At 35.8% G+C, this 21,687-nt stretch overlaps 1 protein-coding gene across 7 annotated transcripts in view; it reads right to left on the bottom strand.

Annotated features, from left to right (window-relative positions):
- dpr5 (defective proboscis extension response 5) overlaps positions 1 to 20,524 on the bottom strand; it is a 47,145-nt gene extending 26,621 nt beyond the window's left edge. For 3 of the 7 annotated variants that reach the window (XM_067763748.1, XM_067763784.1, XM_067763326.1), the window contains exons 1-2: positions 19,794 to 20,512; positions 13,986 to 14,844 (exon numbers count right to left, since the gene is read on the bottom strand). In XM_067763748.1, the coding sequence (XP_067619849.1) occupies positions 13,986 to 14,064 (79 nt within the window). In that variant the 5' untranslated portion in view covers positions 14,065 to 14,844; positions 19,794 to 20,512. Of the gene's footprint in view, positions 1 to 13,985; positions 14,845 to 19,793 lie in introns of all 7 variants that reach the window. The other 4 variants (XM_067763658.1, XM_067763415.1, XM_067763503.1 and 1 more) reach the window with 4 other exon arrangements.
- Positions 20,525 to 21,687: the final 1,163 nt, after the last annotated feature.

The following is a 21,687-nucleotide window of genomic DNA, read 5'->3' as shown; positions in this document are numbered from 1 at the left end:
CCTTTTAACCTAGTTAACTTAGTCTACAAATTTTATACATATATATTAAATCAGCTTACTTATAACCTATTGCCATGCACAGTAATTCTGCGTCGAACACCTTTAAAAAAATTACCCAGAAGAGTGTACTACGCAGAAGGACATCACCGGTTATACCACACACCCGTACTTGGCATGGCGTAGCCCAGGGTTATTTTTTATAAGCGCGGCCGAAGGCCGCCTATGCAGAAAGGTGTTCTACGCAGAATTGCTGTGCATGGCGAAGCCGGTGTTGGATCTGCTAAGGGTATTCTGTGCAGAATTACTGTACAGGGCAATAGGTTATAAGAAAGCTAATTTAATATATATGTATAAAATTTGTAGACTAAGTTAACTAGGTTAAAAGGAAGCTGTGTTTAATATAGGAATAGATAAGACTAGTTTGTGATAATTTTAATTAAGCCTTTTTTGAAAAAAAAAATAAAATTTAAAAAATGTCCACCAAAAAAGAGCCTTTTCAAATTTTTGGTAAATAAATACAAGAAAAGTTAAAGATATTTATACATCAGATGAAAGGTATTTTTATACGTTTTTTTTCGATTTTTTAATTTTTGAAATCCATCGACTAGTTTCGGAGATATTTTGATTGGAAAAATTCATCATTTCGCCTTTTGACATGGAATTACCCCAAAACCTTTCATTTGCACCAAAAAAGAAATATACCGTTGAAATCAGCATAAAAATCTCTATAAAGTCCGATTTTTTATTTTTTTGACAAATGTATGTATTCTGCACTTGTCCCTTAGGTTTTATCAAACGTTGGGCTAAAGAGTTTGATTACCCTTATTTCACAAAGATCCTCGAGTAATGTTCATGTGATTGGTCTCCAATATATCAAGTCCATATTGATCGGATTGAGTCGGTTCAGAGACGGTTTTTAATTTTTGCATTACGAGGTCTCAACTGGAAATCAAGTACTCATCTTCCACCATACAGGAATAGGCTTCTTCTAATTAATTTGCCATCTCTAGAGAATCGTAGAGTATTACTTGGCGTTATGTTCATTCACAAGCTCATCATTGGCGCGATGGACTCCCCTGACCTAATCACTCAAATAAATTTTGCGGTTCCTGCTAGGGCCTCCAGATATTTTGTGCCTTTTCATTTACCTCTATGCCGGCAAAATTTTGCTAGAAACAGTCCCCTGCGTCATTGGTGCTCACGTTACAATGATTTGTATAACTGCATTGGCTTTGAATGTTCGTTTGCCGCTTTACATACTGCTATACTCTTAGGTTTAGCCTGATATTTTAATTTTATTTTTCTTATACAATGTGATTTCAAATTTTTATAACATTCTAATTTTCTGTGTACCTCTTTTAAACTTTTTAATTTTAAGAATGGCTCTGTATTTACATGTATAATTCTCTATTACAATAATTTAGTCGACCGCTTTGTGTTTGCGTCGACTTTAAATAAATAAATTAAATTTAAAAAAAAATTAAATATCTTCACTAAGAAAAATGGTATAACTTCCCAAGTATTTATTGGTCTCACACAGTGTAATCATCAAAAATTTTAATCATTATTAAGCATTGCTGGCCTAACCTCATTTTTAGTTTTTCTAAAATGTTAACAAAAAAAGCGGACTCAAAAAACAAAAATCCCATAAACGTAGAAAAAAGCTGTCTAAATAAATGAAAATTACATTAAACTAGCTTACGCACTACGTTTCTATAAAATATGCAAAATAAATAAAACAAAATTTAAACTTCTTTCCAGGTTGCGTACTTGCAAATTTAAGTAGATATAGCTGAAAACCATTATTTGAAGTATAAATAAAACTATTTTTCAATGGGCAAACTCCGAAGCAGGCTACGTATTATTGGCCATGTCCCATTGGTGAAACATGAGTTGGTAAGATTTATTGCTGATACAGCTAACAAGTGTTCTTGAGCTTTACTGATAGGAAAAGGAAATTGGAGCCGTTTAAATTAGAAAGGCATATCTTTCGACATCAATAGAATGCAACTTTGTTGTTTTCGTAATTTCTCGTTAAAATTATTTCATTTATTTGGCGATATTTATTTTTGAATTATCTCATTTTTTCCACTTTTTCAATTTTCGAAATCGGAAAAGTGGGCGTTGTTTATTGTCCAATTTCGCTCATTTTCAATACCAATCTATTTTGGGTGCAGATAAGATCGGAACTAAATTCCTAATCGGAGGCTCTTCTCCAAAAACTCTGTGTACATAGATTATTTCGCCGTGAAATCGAGGGCAGTGAAATATTACATGATTTAGATTTAGATTTAGATTATTATTTATTTCATTATTCTCATAAGCGTATGTACATATTCGATAGCTTAATTTTACATGTCTACAATATCATTACTTAGAGAATAGTTACTGACATCTTTATTTTATATAATAAAAATAGTGTTGTATGTCACATCATGTTTTAACAAATTCCATTGTATAAATAGTAGTAGTGGGGTGAACAAAAAAAGGAATACAAGATATATATAAAAAAATGTATTTAAAATGAGAATAAGATATTTCAAATATAAATTGACTAAATTAAGTCATGAAACAATTTGAAGAAAGAATACAAAAGCTAAGTTTACAGAATTCCTCATAATAAAACAGAAAAAGGAAGATTTAAAACTATACAATGCATATATAAAATTAAAGACTATATTATACAACGTAGTGCATCAAAATTTCTATCTGGTTGGTATCAAACTCAAGAAGCCAAGTTTTTATTTTTTTTAAAAACACAGATCTGGATCTAATGTCTCGTATGTTTTGTGGAAGGGAATTAAAAATTTTGCAGGATAAGACAGTGTAGGAATTTCTAAACAATGTTGTTCGAAAAACTGGCAAAGAAACAAGTGTGCTATGGTTACTACGCGGGCTGTACATTCCTCGTTTTGGATTTTGCAAATAGCCACCTCTCATGTAAAAAATTTTTAAAACTTTGTAATAGAACAAATGCCGAACTGGGAATATATTTGATCTTCTAAATAAGTCAAAGGAGTGAGTCCGATGTGGACAATTATAAATTTTTCTTACTGCATATTTTTGCAGTACAGTTAATTGATTTATTTTATTGGAGTGAGCACCACCCAGCAACTTATTCCATATTCTAATTTTGAATGAAATATACTATAATAAACTGTTTTCAGTGTATGGTTTAGAACGTATTTTCTGAGACGGTAAAGTATACGATTGGTTGAAAGTAAGTATATTCTTACAGTTGCGATTTGCTCATTCCAGTTTAGGTTACAGTCAATTGTGACTCCTAGGTATTTGAAGCTATTCAGTTTTTCAATTTCAAAGCATTTAAAGTCACATGCTGTATTATTTTGAAAAGAATACTCATAACGATGGTTGGAGCACTTGTTACTATATAGGATATTACGTTTGCATATTGCACTGTGAAAAGTTACACCAGAGTTTATGACTTTGGTCTCACTAAGAGTGTTGCCTATTTTCACTCTTTGGGTTCGATTTCCTAAATAAAAAACAAACCGATTGTATAAGAAGCCACGAATTCCCAAATTATAAAGCTTATTTAAAAGACGGCCATGATCAACCATATCGAATGCTTTTGTAATGTCCACAAAAAGCCCAGCACAATCTTTTTTTGAATCAATACCCTTGTATATAGTTGAACAGAAGTCCAAAAAGCATCTTCCGTAGAAAGACCATCCCTGAAACCAAATTGCAAAGGACTAAGAAAATTTATTTTTTCAAAGTAGGATAACATCTTTACTTTTACAATTTTTTTCAAAAATTTTAGTAATTGATGACAAAAGTGAAATCGGCCTATAGTTAGCCATATCTTTTTTATTACCTTTTTTGAGAATCGGTATTACAATTCCTAATTTTAATTGTTCTGGGAAAATCCCAGTTGTAACACTCAAGTTAAAGATATGTTTTAAAAAATCAACAATATTGTATGAGATTTTCTTTAACATAACGTTAGAGATTCCATCATGACCGGAAGAATTACTATTTTTCAAAGATTTGATTGCAGTTAAAATTTCCGATCCTCAGATTGGCTCAAAAAAGAAGCTATTGCTTCTGAAAGAATCTTTAGCTACTCCAAAATCAGAGCAACAATCGCAAGGGGGTGTCACATTTGGCGAAAAGTTTGACTTCACAATTGAAGTAAAGTATTCATTAAAATCATTAGCTATTTCTATGGGAACAGAAATATCAACGCCTTCTTTTTGTAAAACAAAATGAGAATCTTGCCTTTTTGTGTTTTTATCAATAATCCTATTTATTACTTTCCACTCTTCTTTTGGATTACCTTTGGATTTATTGACTAAGTTATTATAATAATCGTCCCGGCATTTACGAATTTCTCCATTGATTCGCTTGCATATTTGCTTAAAACGAGTATTCAAATTGGTGTCATATGGATGTTTGTTGCACCTTTTTTTAAATTTATTTTTGAACCTAATTCTATTTAAAAGGCATTTATTTATCCACGGTTTGATTCTGATTTCTGATGCTTTTTTGTTAACGCAGTATGTTGAGGAGTTAATGTATTGCATTAAATTATCTAAAAACAAGCCGTATGCCCTTGATACATTTTCTTCGGCGTATACATTGCTTCATATATTTAATCGAAGTTCAATAGTTAGTTGATCAAAATTAATTTTTTCCACAACATGCCTATTTCTTTTTCTAACGTCTTTCTCAACCATTGTGTTTTTATAGAGAATACCACTCATACAGTGATCCGTGATACCTAGGTCCGAGTTAATAGCGGAACAGGCAGACCCAGAAGAACAAAAGAAGCGGCACAGTACGTGATCAAGACACGTACCTGCCACTGGTCTAGTAGCTTCGTTTATAAGTGAATATAACCCATGATCTGACAATACCATGTTACAATTATTAAGTACAGGGCTTGCGCTTAATAGATCCAAATTAAAATCGCCCAAAATTACAAGATTCGTCGTTGATATACTACTTAATAATGAATTGAACTCATCGATAAATAATTGAGCAGGTTGCGAGTGAAGTCTATAAATACAGACAAATACAAAGTTTATTTTGCAAATGCAGCACGAAACCTTTATAGCGTCAGCACTAGTGAGACTAAGTCGTTCAATTTTGCTACGGTCAAACGAATCATGAACAAAAACCCCTACACCGCCAGCTGGATACGAATCATTAGCACTTGCATAGAATTTATAATTGGTAAATTATATTCATCAATCTCAACAGAATATATCCAGATTTCTGATACAAAAATAAAGCTAGGTAGGTTCAGGAAAGCATCAAGATTTGTTGCCAATAGATCCAAATTACGACGCCAACTACGTATATTTTGATGTACAGCATAAACAGATTTAAATTGATAAGAATTCGAATGAGTATTCAAATCATATATACTTCTAATGGTTGTTATGGGGGGCTCTTCAGCTATAAGATCAATATTATTATTTAAGTTATTAAACATAGGGCTAATAGGCAACAAATATATTTAGTTGTTTATTTTGTTGAGATCCTCAAAAGGCCTTATAACATGATCTGCGCTTCCAATTCGGAGGGACAGTGTGGACAGAAAGGATCCTCCTCTATCCCACGTTTATGGAGATATTCCTTGAAGCCGCCGTGCCCGCTCAATATCTGTGTGAGGTGGTAATTTAGTTCTTTAGAGTAGATCAACTGGGATTTTCCTGTATAAAACATGGATCACGTCGTCAGACACCGTCCGATAAGCACATGCTATTCGTATAACAGTAATATGATAAGGTGCTGGTTTTGGTGGACCATTTTAGATCCGTGCCATACTGGTGCTGCATATAATATTATCAAGATGCTTACGTTGGATAATAGCTGACGGGTAGCTTTGGCTGGGCCGCTGATGTTGGGCATTATTCGCGTTAGGGTTCACTAACTCTAAAAACTTTCTCCTCCACCACGCTGAAGTGCTCCTTAAAATTTAGTTTTGAGTCAATGTTTACTCCTAGATGTGTGACTTATGAGCGTCCAAAGTACTCAATAAAAATCTGGATAAAAATTTCACGGTAGGTTCATGTGATCACCCGATAATTTTTTGGCTAAAATTTTGAAAATGTGAGCGATGTCAGCCACTATTAGCAAATATTTAAATTCGCTCTATTGCGGTATATTTTAAAGCAGGTATCCAATATTTGGTATAGAAGTTCCAAATATAAAAAAAATAGGTGGTATGCGTGGAGGGTGTAAAAATGAAATTCAAATTGGATATAGAGTGAATTGTAAGTAGGAATGATTGAGACTCGCTATATTTGCTTTGGTATTTATTTTTAATAAATATTTGAAAAATATTTTGTACATAGATTCCATACATGCGGTTGTTTAAGTGGAAGGGGCAGAGGTCGAAGAAGTGGAGCAGGATTGAGAGTGTGAGCAAAACAAAAAATGTATTCTCAAATGCCTCTATAATGATTCCATATATGAAATAATTTAAAAGGGAGAGATAGGGAGTGTAAGAGGGATTTAGAGTGGAATGGGAATAAGAGTGAGAATTAAAGAGGGGTAGAAATAAGAGTGGAAGTGGGAATGGAGTTGAGAGTGAGAGCGAGAATTAGAATTAAAAGTGGGTGGGGATGTAGGAAATAAGGAAATAACAGGAATAAGAAGGGGGTGGAAGAAAAAGTAGTAAAGTTTTAGTCTATTCGATGATATAGAGAGTGATAGGGTAAAGGGAAGCCTTCCTTCCAAATATAGGAAAGGACAACGTCTACCGGGAGCTCTAGTATGTACATAAATTTTTGATACCGAGAAAAGGCAAAACGTCAGAAAATTTTAAATAATTAATGAAGACCCACTCGCAGAACGCCAAGTTATTTTTTTTTAGCTCAGAGTGAATTTAAAAAATTTGTCAAATATAGTTTGAAAAAACCAAAAAACATGCAAATATGGTGCCGTATTAGTATCTACAATCCACTTAGATATTTGATCTTGATAGCACCGTAGCAGAGAGGTTCGTGTCTCCGCTATTAAGCACAACTACTTTTGTAGCGAGATATTTAACTAATTCAATAATTTCAGCTAGATGGGTCTGACTCTTATTTGCCCGCCTAGACTAGAGGGTTACAAACAAGCAAACATACAAGTGAAGCTAATGTAGGCGTGTTTAAGGCCCGGTTTTTCAGTACAATTTCAACTCAGTTTGTCAGTTAAACTTGGCTTAAACTTATTCTGTAGTTTTTCAGTCTACTTTAACTGAAGTTCGTTCGTAATGACGTCGAGTATACCCAACAAACAGTGGTCATGTTGATAACTAGGCATACTCCTAAAATCTCAAGAGCTGCTTGAAAACAGTGGCTCAACTCGAAAATCACAGCGTACTCAGCAAAAGAGGGACTTTTTATAAAGCAAAAAATGGTATTACTTAAGTTGAAAAAAATTAGTTAACAACTTGTGGTTCTCTAACTGGACTCAAATGTAAGATTCCAAACTATGGTAATTTCACGAACATGAAACGAAATATATATATATATATATAATGAAAAGAAAATGTGAGCGCGATCTCCTCAGAAGAGCTTTTAGGCCGAGCTTCTCTTCCAATTTGCGTAGTGCTCCTTTTTATAATTTCTCCTACAAATCGGAACGGGACCTACTTGTTTTCTTACGAATCCGAACAGCATCTGCAAGGCAGATGAGTTTTCACTGAGAGCTTTTCATGGCTGAAATATATTAAGAGTGCTTGCCAAACACTACCAAAGGCCGACCCCGCTTAGAAAAATTTTATACTAATTGAAAAACCTTGTTTCTAATATTTTGATGTTGCGTGAACCCATGATCTTCGGTGTGGTAGGCGGAGCACGCTACAATCAGCACCACTGCGACCGCTTATATAATTTATTTTTGATTAATTGCGCTTCATTACTGCTATCAACCAAGCGTATATTTCTCCCAATAAACAGCTGTTGGTTTTGGTAGTACCACCTTGGAGATTTGTTTCAACTCCTCCTCAACTCGATATCTTATGTAGGATATCAACTGGAGAAACGTGTTGAATATTCATTTGAAAATTTTAGATTCCTCATAATCTCTCGCAATTAGGATAATGATTGGAAAATTTTAATGAAGTTGGAGATCAACTCGAAAACTTTTAATTTTACAAAATTTCTCAAAGGTTGCATAGTGATTGGAGAATGACGTTGGATATCAACTCTAGAACTATCTGGTATAAAAATAATTAAATAATGATGTTGGATATCACTTCCGGAACTAGATATATATTTCACTGGAGAATTTTTTCCCATGTTTATTAGGTAATCGAAATCCAGCTGTTGCCGTATCTACAAATTAATTAGATAATAAAAAAACCAATGTTGCCGTCCTAAAAAGCATACCCCAAAAGCGGCCTTAAACTGTGACGGAAAAATTGTTCAGTAGTTTAACTGGAGTTTAAGCTGACTTAGTTTAAACTTAGCTTAGCCAACTACTGAAAAAGCGGGCTAAATATATGAGTTTAACCCCTCATTTCAGGTTAACTCTGAGTTAAAAAGTAATTTTGCCGTTCTGCAAGTGGGCCTTATACATTAAAATGAAAAAAAAATTTAAGTTTTTTTTATTTTTTATTTCACTAAAAACGGTATTAAATTATTTATGTAATTCACAACATTTCCTATTCGTTGTATAAGTTCTGTTTATATAGAACTTTGGAAAACTTGAAAAAAGCGTGGGTTATGATTTAACAGTGAATACGACATTCTTTTGAACTGCATGTACATTTGTTTTTATAGTTGTGTATTGATATGACTTCGTAAAAACCATACTAAAATACAAACATGTCTTACAGTGAATTGGTGCACCAATGTAGAATGAAACCCTCCCATAAAAGAGAAATAAAGGCATGAAGCCCTAAAAAGTTACTAAGCCTACAAGAACTATTTGTAAGACACGTTAAAGAAATAAATAGTAAGGTGATAATTAAATGCACAACAACGGTATTAAATTGTGCGCGGCAGCCATAAGATACAACACGAGATACTTTATTTACTATTTAATGAAAGAATGATTAAGTTAAACAAAAATTTATATTTAATAAATGTATCGTCTCTCCTGAGGAAGCTAATGAAATTTAAGCGTCTTAAGGGTGGAAGAAACGACAGTAATCACATACGCAGAGGTCTTAATGATTCTGATCACAGGCGAAATCCTGCCAACGATTACTAAGCCTGTGAATATGGCAGGGCAAAACGGGCTAAGGTTAAACCCAACTAAAACGGAACTTGCCTGTTTACAAGAAGCACAAAAATCTCTTCCCTTAATTTACCCAAGCTAAAAGGCACAAAGATAAATTTATCGCCTGTAGCCAAATATTTTGGCATGACACTCGACTCCAAATTTAGCTTGGAAAGGAACATTGAAGTGCGATCAAAGAAAGCTCTGGCAGCACACTTCATCTGCAAACGGGCTTCAGTGCGGAACTGGGACTGTCTACCAATACGTAGGTATGTAGCTCTCGTCCGGTAAAAAGCGCTAGACAAAAAGAGCAATCAACATAGGGTTTGAAAGAGAGAAGAAAAGGGAAGAAGAGAGAACAACTATTCGCAAAACCTATTCGGTCGAAAAATTGTAGTTTTAAAAAAACTTATTTGAAAATAAAAATTAATCACTAAGAAAGGCCTTGCTCAGATCAATTATATTATAACCATTATTACGTAGTGCTATTCATGAAAAATACCATGATTACTCTGTTGCAAGAAAAAGTTCTAATTATTTTATAAAAAAAAAAAAAATAAATGTAAGGCGCGATAACCTCCGAAGAGATCTAAGGCCGAGCTTCTCTTCCAATTTGCGTCGTGCTCCTCTTGATTTTCCCTACAAATTGGCCGGACGGGACCTACATCTTTTATGCCGACTCCGAACGGCATCTGCAAGGCAGGTGGGTTTTCACTGAGAGCTTTTCATGGCAGAAATACACCCGGAGCGCTTGCCAAACACTGCCGAGGGGCGACCCTGCTTAGAAAAATTGTCTTCTAATTGAAAAACCTTATTTCTAAAATTTTGATGTTGCTTTGCCCGGGGTGCAAACCCAGGGCATACGGTGTGATAGGCGGAGCACGCTACCATCACACCACGGTGGCCGCTAATTATTTTATAGTTAATCGATTAATAAACGATTAATGGAAAAACACTTTCATTAGTATTGAGAAAGGAAAGTAGGAGGAATATAAAACAAATATTGACAACCACTTTGCTGCCCTCACAATCCCGAATAATTTTCGTCAAGTGCAACCTGCTTTCTGTAAGATCTGGAAGAGTTGTGGAAATCCGGCCATACTTTCAAATGGAGGCCGCAAGCGAGAGAACGTGACCTTATAACAAAACATGAAACACGCAAACCCCTAAACAGGGGATATAAACCAACACATCAAGCAGCTTGTAGAGAAATACAAGCGGGCGAGGTTGGAGAAACATCCAAAAAATTTTAACTTCCCTGCCGTAAAGTCCATATCAAACTCGACTGCACAACGACAAAATATGTATCGCTTTCGGCGCTTAGTGCTATCGAATGCGAAGAAATGTGCGAGCACTTTTTGCGGAAATATGTTCTGCATTCCTCGATTGACAAATTCAAACAGCTGGCCAACATATGCACATAAACTTTCCGCGTATCTTATTATAATCGCTGCCACAGAGGTTAAAAATTCCATGAAACTTTCTAAGCCATCTTAAGCAATACACGCAGACGGTATTGTTTGCCATGCCGATGCTTAGAACCTTGGAAATGAGTGGTACAAATATCTAGAGCATATCTTTAACCTCTTTTTGGCCACTTTTGTCATCAAGAACACCATCGCAGAACAATATTTTTCGTAGCGCTAGATTTCTCAAAAGCTTTTGATACAGTAAATCACGGCACGTAATTGCGAGACCCTCCCGCCCAGTCTCTCGGCGCCATTCAGTAACATCTAAGCCCAGAAGAGTTAAACAGGGTGGGCCGTAATGTGGTGTCCCATCCCCACTTTTGTTTAACATATTTCTACTGAAGCTTCCTTCTCCGCCAGAAGTTATTTTCATTGTGTCTTTCGCCGATTACTGCACGATAATGGCCCATATTTGATGACTTATGCTTTAAAGTTAACGACTATCTCTGTAGTCTGTCCAGTTCTTTGCCTCGCAACCCTTCGGTGACCTTTTTTACAACTTTTTCAAAGCAAATTTCGAATATCTCTCACATCCACTTCGATGGCTTTTCGCCATTGACGGCCCAACACACAAAATAAGTGGGTGCGATCAGGCTCTCCATTTTTGTCTAGCATGCATCTGCGATTGTACCTTAAGTCTAGAGTGATAACAAAATTCTCAAGCCTCTTGTCGGCTTTTTGGTCAAAGACAAATAATCACTTATAAGGCAATTGATCGGCCGTTTGTGTGCTACGCATCGCCAATATTGTCGCCGAGCCTAAATAAAATGTAATGAAGGAAATTGCAGGTCTTTCAAAAACCGCGCTCAGAAGTGTCACGAGATTTTTCTTTGTGTCTCTACAACTTTATCTACACAGTGAGGCAAGAAAATTCTCCATAAAAGGGATAAATGAAATGCTGCAAAAACAGTTTCTGCTGACTTCTCAGAAACCTGGGCATCTCAAAACACATATGATTGGCAATAACCCTCTCCCAAGCTCTTAAAAGGTCATTTCCGTAAGCAGTATAAAGAAATTCGAGACTTAAGTAATCAGCCGTATAAGGAAAAGGAGCATTTAAAAGACCATCAGAGACGAACTGCTTGAAACATGTCCCAATATGACACCAAACATCTTTTCAATTGCAATATGAAACCAACCCCTTTAATACACTTATCTCTTTGGTCCAACTCTGTAAATATATCAAGTTTCCTCGGACTTTCGTTATAGGAAACTCATAACAGTTTAAGTTAGGATGAACCGACCGGTCCGTGAGCACCTCATATAGACTGAATGAGTCCGAAGTGTTATCAGAAGTTTGTTAAACAACGAAACTGAAAACCCCTATCAAGGATCAGAACCTATGCCATAAAATAACTTTGTCCTCTTAGCAAATACAATAAGCTTTCTTGAACCTAGATCCGACAGCTTTACCAATCCAAGTAGCTGGAGTCTTAACCTGGCAAGCGGAGGTCACGAGCAAAAAACATGCTTGATAGTTTCCTCCTCCAACCCGCACTTCCGACATCTGCTATGACTGACCAAGCCTAATTTAAAGACATGTGATCATAAGGCAGTGTCCAGTAAGATTAGCAGTCATCAGTCTACAGACCTCTCTGTTTAGTGATAAGACTAACTTTTCTAACCTAAGGTTGTAAGAACTAAATGTGATATTCAACAATTTCCGGCTTGGTCGATCATGTGCTAATTTCGCCTACTTTTAACCTCATTGGGACGTCTACGGAGCAAGCTTCGAGGGATGCGGCCTTTTTGGCTAGATCATCCGATTTCTCATTCCCATCTATTCCCATATGCCCTCGGAAACAATATAGATGTAAGCTTCTCCCTATCTCGAACCTTTCCGGGGACTTATTTAAGAGCGTACACACTTTGGGATGTTGTGATATGCCAGATTTTAGCCTTAACTGCTGCATGGCTGTCAAAATAAAAGTTGAGGTTGCTTTAATTTAACCTTTTTTCCAGTGTGTGTATTTCTTTGGTAAGGGCTACTATTTCCACCTTAAAACCCCTACAGTGCTCTGGCAGCTTATGGGATCTGTTTATTTCCGCAGTAGCACATCATACCGCAGATACTACTTCTTCCAGTAATTTGGAACCATCGGTCGCTTCTTCTGTCATTTAGGCACCCTTTCACCAACCAGGTACGAGATGAGATAGTCTGTTCTTCTTGTATATGGCAGCCATATAGTGTGCGCTCAAGCCGCCCCGAGACACTGGGCTCGTTGCAGTTGTTAAAACTGTGTTCTTCGCCATCGGGTCTACAGGTGGAATGGCATACAGCGCAGTAATCGGGAGTTATTTTCATAGGTCCCCGTCATATTAAGCATTGACAGCAGTGCAAATCCCCTCTAATTTTTATACTCAGCTGAGCAGAGCTCACATAGTATACTAATTTTGTTCGCATAACGGTACCCTGTAATTGCATGAACTAATCGAGATAGATATATACATCTATATATCAAAATGATTTGGGCGAAAAAAGAAATTCATTTAGCCATTTCCGTCCGTCCGTCTGTCTGTAAACACGATCAATTGAGTAAATTACGAGGCATCTCAATGAAGTTTGGTACGTAAGTTCCTAGGTACTCATCTCAGATCACTATTTAAAATGAACGAAATCAGGTTAAAACCACGCCCACTTTTTCGATATCGAAAGTTTCGAAATACAGAAAAAATGCGATAATACATTACCAAAGACGGATAAAGCGATGAAACTTGTTAGGTGGGTTGACCTTATGACACAGAATAGAAAGTTAGTAAAATTGTGGACAATGGGCGTGGCACCGCCCACTTTCAAAAGAAGGTACCTAATTTAAAAGTTTTGCGAGCTGTTCGGTTACACCCGAACTTAGCCTTCCTTACTTGTTTTGAGGTAGGTTATTTTGGTGTAACTATTCACCGAACAAGCATTCTATAGTATAACATAGGCTTTACAATCGCTGTAAATACGTAATGAGTAAGAGAGGGCAATAGATCCCACTGACACTCCAGCATTCTTTTACATGCATAAAGCGCCGTCGAGGACTTCTTCACTTTCTTCCCCACGTAGAGCTACCACGACAACTTTTGTTCTAGAATGATAATGATACTGTTAGCACAATGTCTGTGATCGTATCTATTGGATGGGCCGAAAAACTGTCACAACAAAAACAACAACGACAGTATTGATTTAAAGAAGCAAAATTCCTTTTAAGCTTGATTTCTTTGATAGAATTTAAAACGCCAATTTTTCTCCCCCACGATTTATTCATTTAACATCAACAAATAACCACACTCTCACACACTAGCAAACACACATATGCAAATAACAGCTTAATAAATTTGCCTTACCAAGTGCTTCGATTTGGCTCCGTTTAACGTTTGTGGTTAATCCAAACACAAGCAACATCATTGCGTATTCCAGCAACATTTCATGCGAAATTCAAATTATATAAATATATTTTCGTGTCTTTAATTTTTGTGGTACTTCACTTTTTTGTTATATACGTATGTAAATATACATACATATTTACACATATACATTGATAAATACGTAGATGTGGGGTTTACTTAAAAGTAGCAATAGCGAAGATGTCAACAGCTTGCTGACGCCACTTCGTTGAATGCCAAAGTTGTATCTGCACCAAATTGAGTTGACAAAAAATAAGAGAAAAATAACAACAACAACATCACACTAAATTATGTTGCTGATGATGTTGATGTGCTTGTTTGCTCATTTTTTTTTTTTTTTTTTTTTGTTTTTTTTTGTTTTTGTCTGCTGTCAAAAATTTGGTTATGTTGCCAGAAATGCTTGAATGGTGGTGCTTGAAGGACAAAACGCGTCTCCTTTCAATTGGCGACTGATGAACAAAAATGTTGATGAAACGATGCTGATGTTTAACTTATTTGTTAATGCTGTGGGTTTCGATATTTCCTTTTTGCTTTTATATTTATTTGTATGTAATTTATATTAACAAAGGGCGTATATGCACACATTTACTTCTTATGCGGGGGTTTTATATTCTATGTGACACACATTTTTTTCTTTATTTTTTTGTTTCCAATGACCTTCAGTAGATTTTCACATTATTAAGCACACATTTCACGTTTTACATATTTGTTCACAAAATAAAATGATAATGAATTTTTGGTATAATTTTTGCTGTTAAAGTTTTACTTTCATTTCATTTCACACATGGTTTTATGTACACTTATGGAAAAAAGTATTGGTACAAGAAACGTTTTAAAGTTTTTATGTAGTTTCGCTTATGTTAAATAATTTTTGCAGTTTCAGCATAAAAACATGAACAAATATAAAGTAAAGTTTACATAAACTGTACTTCGAAATGTTACGAAAAATTCGCAAAAATTCGAATTCGAAACTAGAGTCTGCAGTATAATTTTCCAATTAGTACTCCAGATTTTTTAGTGTTTTTCAAAGAACGAATTTTGTAGATCATTTAAATTTAATATAATACGGTTTACTTTAATACCGTGAAAAAAATTTCTGATATTTTAATTTTTTTTTTTTTTGTAAGCTGAGTAGGAAACTTTCTTCCTTTAAAAAATCTCGCTAAAAACGTTGTATGGAGTAAATGCTCAGCTTATTTGACGAAAAAAATTCCCAAAAATAAGAAAATTTTTAAAGGGGATTAAGATTAACACTTTAACGAAATGTGCTCCAAAACCGCATACTCAGAAAACTTCTAAAAATTTTTATTGAAAATTTTAAAATTCAAACTGGAATTATTTCGAATTTCGCTTAAGATCCTTAACTTTCGTGCTTTTTTGGGTTTGTTATATGTTTTTATAAAAAAAGACAAACATTCAACTTCTGAAGTCAAACATTTCTTGTACCAATACTTTTTTTCCGTCAGTGTATCAGTCAGCGTTTTATTTTTGTAATTTTTCAATTTACATCTGCTAGAGTTATAATGAACGTATTTTCTACCTGGTACTCATGTCCTTACTCAGATGTCCTTACTCAGTGCACATTCAATTGAGATAATTAAAACTAAAAGTAATTTTTTCCCACACTCAAAAACTACACTTGTTGTTATTCAGCCGCACAGTGTGCACATACACTCAAACATGAGGGTGAGTGAATCAGCAAGAACATGTCTATTGAAATTGGCATGATATGTCTGTGATGTCGCACATCACATGATAACACTGCAGCTGTATTATTGTAAGTAAAGGGTAAAAATGTATTAATTTTTGATGGAGTGATAAACATTCAACGGCCATAAAGTCGGTTGCCTTTATGACCAAATCCTAATGATGATATTGACAATTGGCGCTATGACCACTACAACTACACATTGCACAATTTTCCTTATGACTTTCTTAAATTTGTCCATATATTATTGAAGCATTCCATGGCTAGCTCAGGAAAAATTGTAAGCGTTTATTCAGTTTTCGACCTTAGTAAACGAAAAGTTATTATTTTTAAAATAAACTGCTTATTTAGTTTAATTATATTATGTGGTACAATAAGAATAGGAAGCTGATTTTGAAAAATTGTCTGGTGTGTGAGAAATCAAAATTAAACATTCGTTTGAACGGGATAGTAGCAAACTATCAACGGAGTATCAGCAAAATTTATAATATTCAAAGACGCGTTTAACAAAAGCTTGTGGCCTTAGAATATACAGAGAACTGAGAATATACAGAGAAAGAGCTGAGCACGCCTAGAGGACAGGAAAAATAAATGTGTAAGCTTGCAAACGTCATGAAAGTAAAGCTTGATGGGATGAACATAGAGAACAGTTGATAGGCCTCAAAAAGTTTATTTGCGGATATCGGATACTTCAAAGAAGCAGTGCTGTTAAGTAAAGTCCTAGTTAGGGGAAATGATCGTAGAATGGCTTCAAAACAATATTTGACAGGTACATAAGACTGAAACATGTACCAAACTCTTGGAGAACTACTCGTGTAATATTCTTACCAAAGGCAGGGAAAATCAGTCATTTGTATCCCAAAGACTACAAACACATAACCTCAACATATTTTCTGAATAATACCTTTGAGAGGCTGATGTGTGTTATAGGATCCAACATGGATGAAAAGCTGTTCTCCACAGCACAACATGTGTACACCAAAAGAAAGCCAGTAGACACTGTATAGGGTGGTTTAGAAAATTTAGAATGCTTTGAAATATAAGGATTATGCCTAGGGAATCTTCCTAGACATTGCCAGAGCCTTCTCGAATGTCCCTAAGTTGAAAAACATGAAGGGCTTTAAGTACATTGTAGTACATCCACTCCTCACCAGGTGGATCGGCTGGATGTTAAATAAAAAAAAAGTACTTCTACATATGGGTTGTATGAATCCACAAAACCAGTGGACAGAGGCGCGCCTCAGAGTGGTGGATGTTGCAGTTTTAAAAGTGCCTTTCAACAATAAGTTCTTTGATGGATCGGGCACATCGACATATACAAGTTAATGAGCCCAAGGACTAGGGCTCCAAAAAATTAAAGTTGAGGGCCGCCCCGCGGCCCCATCATAAACTGCAAAGAAGGAATGAAACTAATTGGTTTGGTTCTTAAGTCTATTTACCATTTATTTCGATGTCCAATAACAGACTGAATTTTATTCTATACTAAAAGCTAACTCTAAGCTTCTAAATTAGTTTAATTTATTTCTTATTTGCTGACACTGCACTCCCCACGATTGGCCAAAATAATATTTTATCGCTTGCGTGGCAAATCACACGACTTGCATTTTTTCTGCATATCATATCGCTTACGCTGCAGTACACATGAATTGCATTTCGTCTGCTTACGCAATATGATATCAGATCATACCTGCGTTGGCTTCGCTCCAGTTTGCTGAAGTGTGGTGTCAGCACATTCTTACAAGTAATTGTGTCCGCCCCCTTGTTAAGTTACATACTAGGGCATCTTTAGTCGGGTTGAGCGTCAATGCGGAGAAAACGGATACGGTCTCATTCATTTGGAGGTATAAGGTTCCGAATTGGAAAAGCACTAAGCTAGCAGGCATGATCCTCTAGAAGTTATAGGGGGTATGTGACTTTGAATGCTTAGTGTAACGGGAGCCCTTAAAAAGCCCGACAATGCACCCTATAGGCCATTATGCACACACCACCCTTAAACCTGGCTGCGAAGAAAATAGCGCTAAGAACTGCAGTGAGACTCAGTGCCTCAGAGCAGTTAGAGCTAGGCCAAACCGTAATAATACTAGAGCGTCATCAAATATAGGACGAATACATTACCTGATTCCCTAGTTGCGCTTCAGTGGGTTCCTAGGAGCCAAAATAGAGGTTGACGCTAGCTTAACAGTGCACATTATTCTATGCTTCTACCTCAGACATAACAATCAAATTAGGCGAATTTAAAAGAAGTTGAGAGTTGCACGTGATCGACCAAGCGGGAAAGGCGTTGATCTAAGCGAGTGGCTGCATTGTGTCGAAGAGAATGTGTAGGTCTTACAATCTTTGACAAACAAAGTTATTCTTATCATTCAAAGAAGGGACTGCAGGCTCATGACGGGTGTTCTGGCTTCCCACTGCCTTTTGGCATCACATGTTTTTAAATTAGGTCTTTTCAGTGATAGTAGATGTAGAATGTGTGTGTTGGAGGAGGATAAGATCGAGAACGTCTTATGCTCGTTCCTGCATTCTTCAGACTAAGACTCCAGCCATTAGGAGTGGCACTTCTATCAGATCTAGAAGCAGCATGAAGCAAAGATCCTTTAACAATTTTGGTATTTGCCAGAAGGATAGTGCTTTCTTATAACATAGGTGCCGGTTTTCGATAGGGGTTTTCAGTTTGGTCGTTGAGCAAACTTCTGAAAATAATATGGGTACACTCAGACTATGTGAGGCCCTCCCGCAGCGGCTTGTTCAACATTACCTAAAAAAAAAAACAAAAATTGCATTTGGTAGTACTTCAAACAATATTTGCAAAAATAACCAAAAATAAAATAAAAATACATAAAAATTAAATGGCTTCAACGGGACAATCGTGTTTGTACGCAAAACGTGGGAAAATCAGTTTTCTGATTTTGTAAGCTCCTATGCTCTTACTCTGCTATAAATTCGGCAATGCAAATGCGCTCGCATTCAACTTACTTTGCCACTCTCAAGGTGGTTTCGGCAAGTAGTACATAGTTACCCCGTATGTGGAAGAGGTTAGATGTTTGGAATATATTCACGACGGGTATGCTGGTGGCGAAATCCGATCAATTATCCTCAGTCATTGACCTTACTAAAAAGGTGTCAAGGTGTGACACATGGATAAACACTGGTAGCGCGGAAAGCAATAGTAGGCTGTTTACACCTTCTGGTTTCTCTCTCCTGTTTTTAATTGCAATGAATACAAGAGATGTGAGAAAAAAGTACTCAATAGCCATTATTCATTTTTTTCTTTTCTTTTTTTTTAATAATAACTAAACATTGTTTCCTTAATTATTCCGGAATAATGAAAAAGAATAGCAATCCTTTGGGTCTGCAATCAGATGAATAATTATTCCAAATGGCAGGCATTCCTTAAAACTGTGCAGTGTGCCTACAAGTGTTTGGCATAAGGCTTGACGAAACTTCGTTGTGTTGGTAATTTACGTAATTACATCCATTTTCGAATACCCTCGTAAAACTAAAGCACTCTCTGTGATGAGAGCTGATATCTGTGAATGCGAATATATGTAAAATGCAGTGTGATCTACATCGCATGATCTACATCGCATGATCTACATCTTATGATCTACATCGTATGATCTACATCGCATGATCTACATTGCATTTAATAAATATTCGCAAACTGAGATCAGATCTCAATTGCTGTTTTCTTTGTCACCAACAATTTTTGTTATCAAAATTTGTAGCTTCTGTCAACTTTATACTATTTTCTATATATATCTATATTTATACTATATTCTATTTCTTCAAGTTATTCGATTTCAGATTCATCTTATTTTGTATCTGCTGATAAGCATTAGAAGTCATAGAACACTGCAACTTAATAGCTATTGCCACAATTTTTTTGTAGATTTTTTACTTTCTGCCAGACCATATTCTTTTTTTTTTAGTGTGGTCGTAGTATTCAGATATATTATTTTGTTTTTTTTTTTACCACAAATGGATCAACCTTTAAGTACGAAATCACCACATATTCAATTTATTTCTAAAACTATCATTACATTATTAATTCCATTACTTGCTGATACCGAAATGTATATTTTTCGTTTGTAGTCACGTTTTCTATATTGTGATCCAAGGATGTTGTTTATTTTAGATTAAGTGTTTATTAGTTCTTTTATATTTTAGCATAGTCTACTTTTAGGATTAGGCATACCTTTTGTATCGTTCAAAATATACGCACAGATGTCTAAAATTAGAATTTCTTTGAAATCATTGATGGTTAATATAGCAGTTTAAATATGTATTGCTGTTGTTGTTGTATGAATTGATGCATTTTCATTAAAAGAAGTAAACGCACCACACATTCATTAGCACAGGAAAACATTTCACTAAAATATTAATTTCCGTTCAACGGAAATGAAACTCAATGCACTCAAACCATACAATGTAACGACAAAGTGTCGTGCATACTTTGTGCTTTTTTCTATTGTTTGAATTAACTGAATATATGCAATTTTATTTATTACACTTTAAATGCTTTGATTAATATTGTCACACCCACTGATTGGCTGCTTTTACACAGATGTTGCCGGTACGCTTAAGCAACGCACATAGGGCTTAATGATAATTAGATGTTGCTTTTGTTTTTGGCTTTAGGAATACTCATTCGTTATTTTTTATTTTTTGCTCCTTTCTTCATTTATTTACTCAACTTTTTTGTTATTTTTTGTTCTACTCGACGCACATGAACTTTATTGCGCGTTTCAAAACCGCTTGAATGTCCTTTTACAAGCACTTACACTAGACAACTAAATATATTAGAGCGTCACAATAAGGATTTAAGTTTAGACAATGTATATTTCGTGCAGCCGAATATTTCTGCTCAATATGCCGAAGTAATGAGAAAACTGAATTTTACGGTGAAAATATGAAAACGAAGAGTATTTTAGCATTTAGCTGTAGCAAGCGTTTAAAATGAGAGCAAAAGCTTTCGGAGTAAGAATAACGTGTGAGGGAGCAACTTATGTTGTTAAACATGTTGCAGCAACATGGTTAGTAGTAATAAATTAGTAATAGAAACGAATACTATTTATGGCGGATTAAATAACAAATAGAACTGGAGCCGGAATTTACTCGAAATATCTGCAAGTAAAGCAGTCATATTGACTCCCTGACTCAGGAATTGCCGGCCAGGCGGAGGTCCATGACATAGCGGGAGCAAGAGCAGCCTGCTCAAGGATAATACGTCTCACACATCAATGTAAAAATCTTTGTTGACAGCCGGTTCGCATTAACGGCATTGCATTTCGCAGATAATACGGCAAGAGAAATGTTAAGAAATTGACTTACGCGAAGCGAATAGCTCTTTACGACCACCGCTGGTTTATCTCCTGAGGGAAATCTGAAAATATGCGATGAGGGCAAAAGACTTGCTCAGACCAACCATGATGGTTGCGAGATTTCAACACCATGTTTCGATAGGAACGCAGCAAGCTTCCTTCCCAAGGTAAACAAGTCTGCAATGAAAATACTTACAGCTGTCAACGCAAACATTACACCACTGCTCCGGCAGTGGCGCATACCGACAAGCCCCCTCTACAACATCAGAAGGAAGAGGAGTCGATACATCACCTATTTTACCGATGTGCAGGACAGTAAACAAGAAGTTTCAGATTTCTTCGCGCAGGATTTTTCGACAGTCTGACAGAGATTTGGAACGTGTATCTTTCACTGCTACTTAAGTTCATCGAAGAAAGCAAATGCAAAGTAATCTGGTTGAATGAATGTGCCACTCGACATTCACTGAGGGTACTCACTAAAACAATGAACTATGCAAGAAAAGTATTCTCCCTCGCAGTATCGACGAATGGGGATCCCTCGAGAGTAAGGCGTTCGTGCTGGGTGTCTAAGTTCACATGGAAAGAGCCTTCAAAAACATCGGGCCAGCGGGAT

The sequence above is a fragment of the Eurosta solidaginis genome, chromosome 1, assembly GCF_040869045.1.
Source record: "Eurosta solidaginis isolate ZX-2024a chromosome 1, ASM4086904v1, whole genome shotgun sequence".
Taxonomy (NCBI): Eukaryota; Metazoa; Arthropoda; class Insecta; order Diptera; family Tephritidae; genus Eurosta; species Eurosta solidaginis.
The sequence above is the reverse complement of the archived record's forward strand: the minus strand, read 5'-3'. Positions and strand labels throughout refer to the sequence as shown.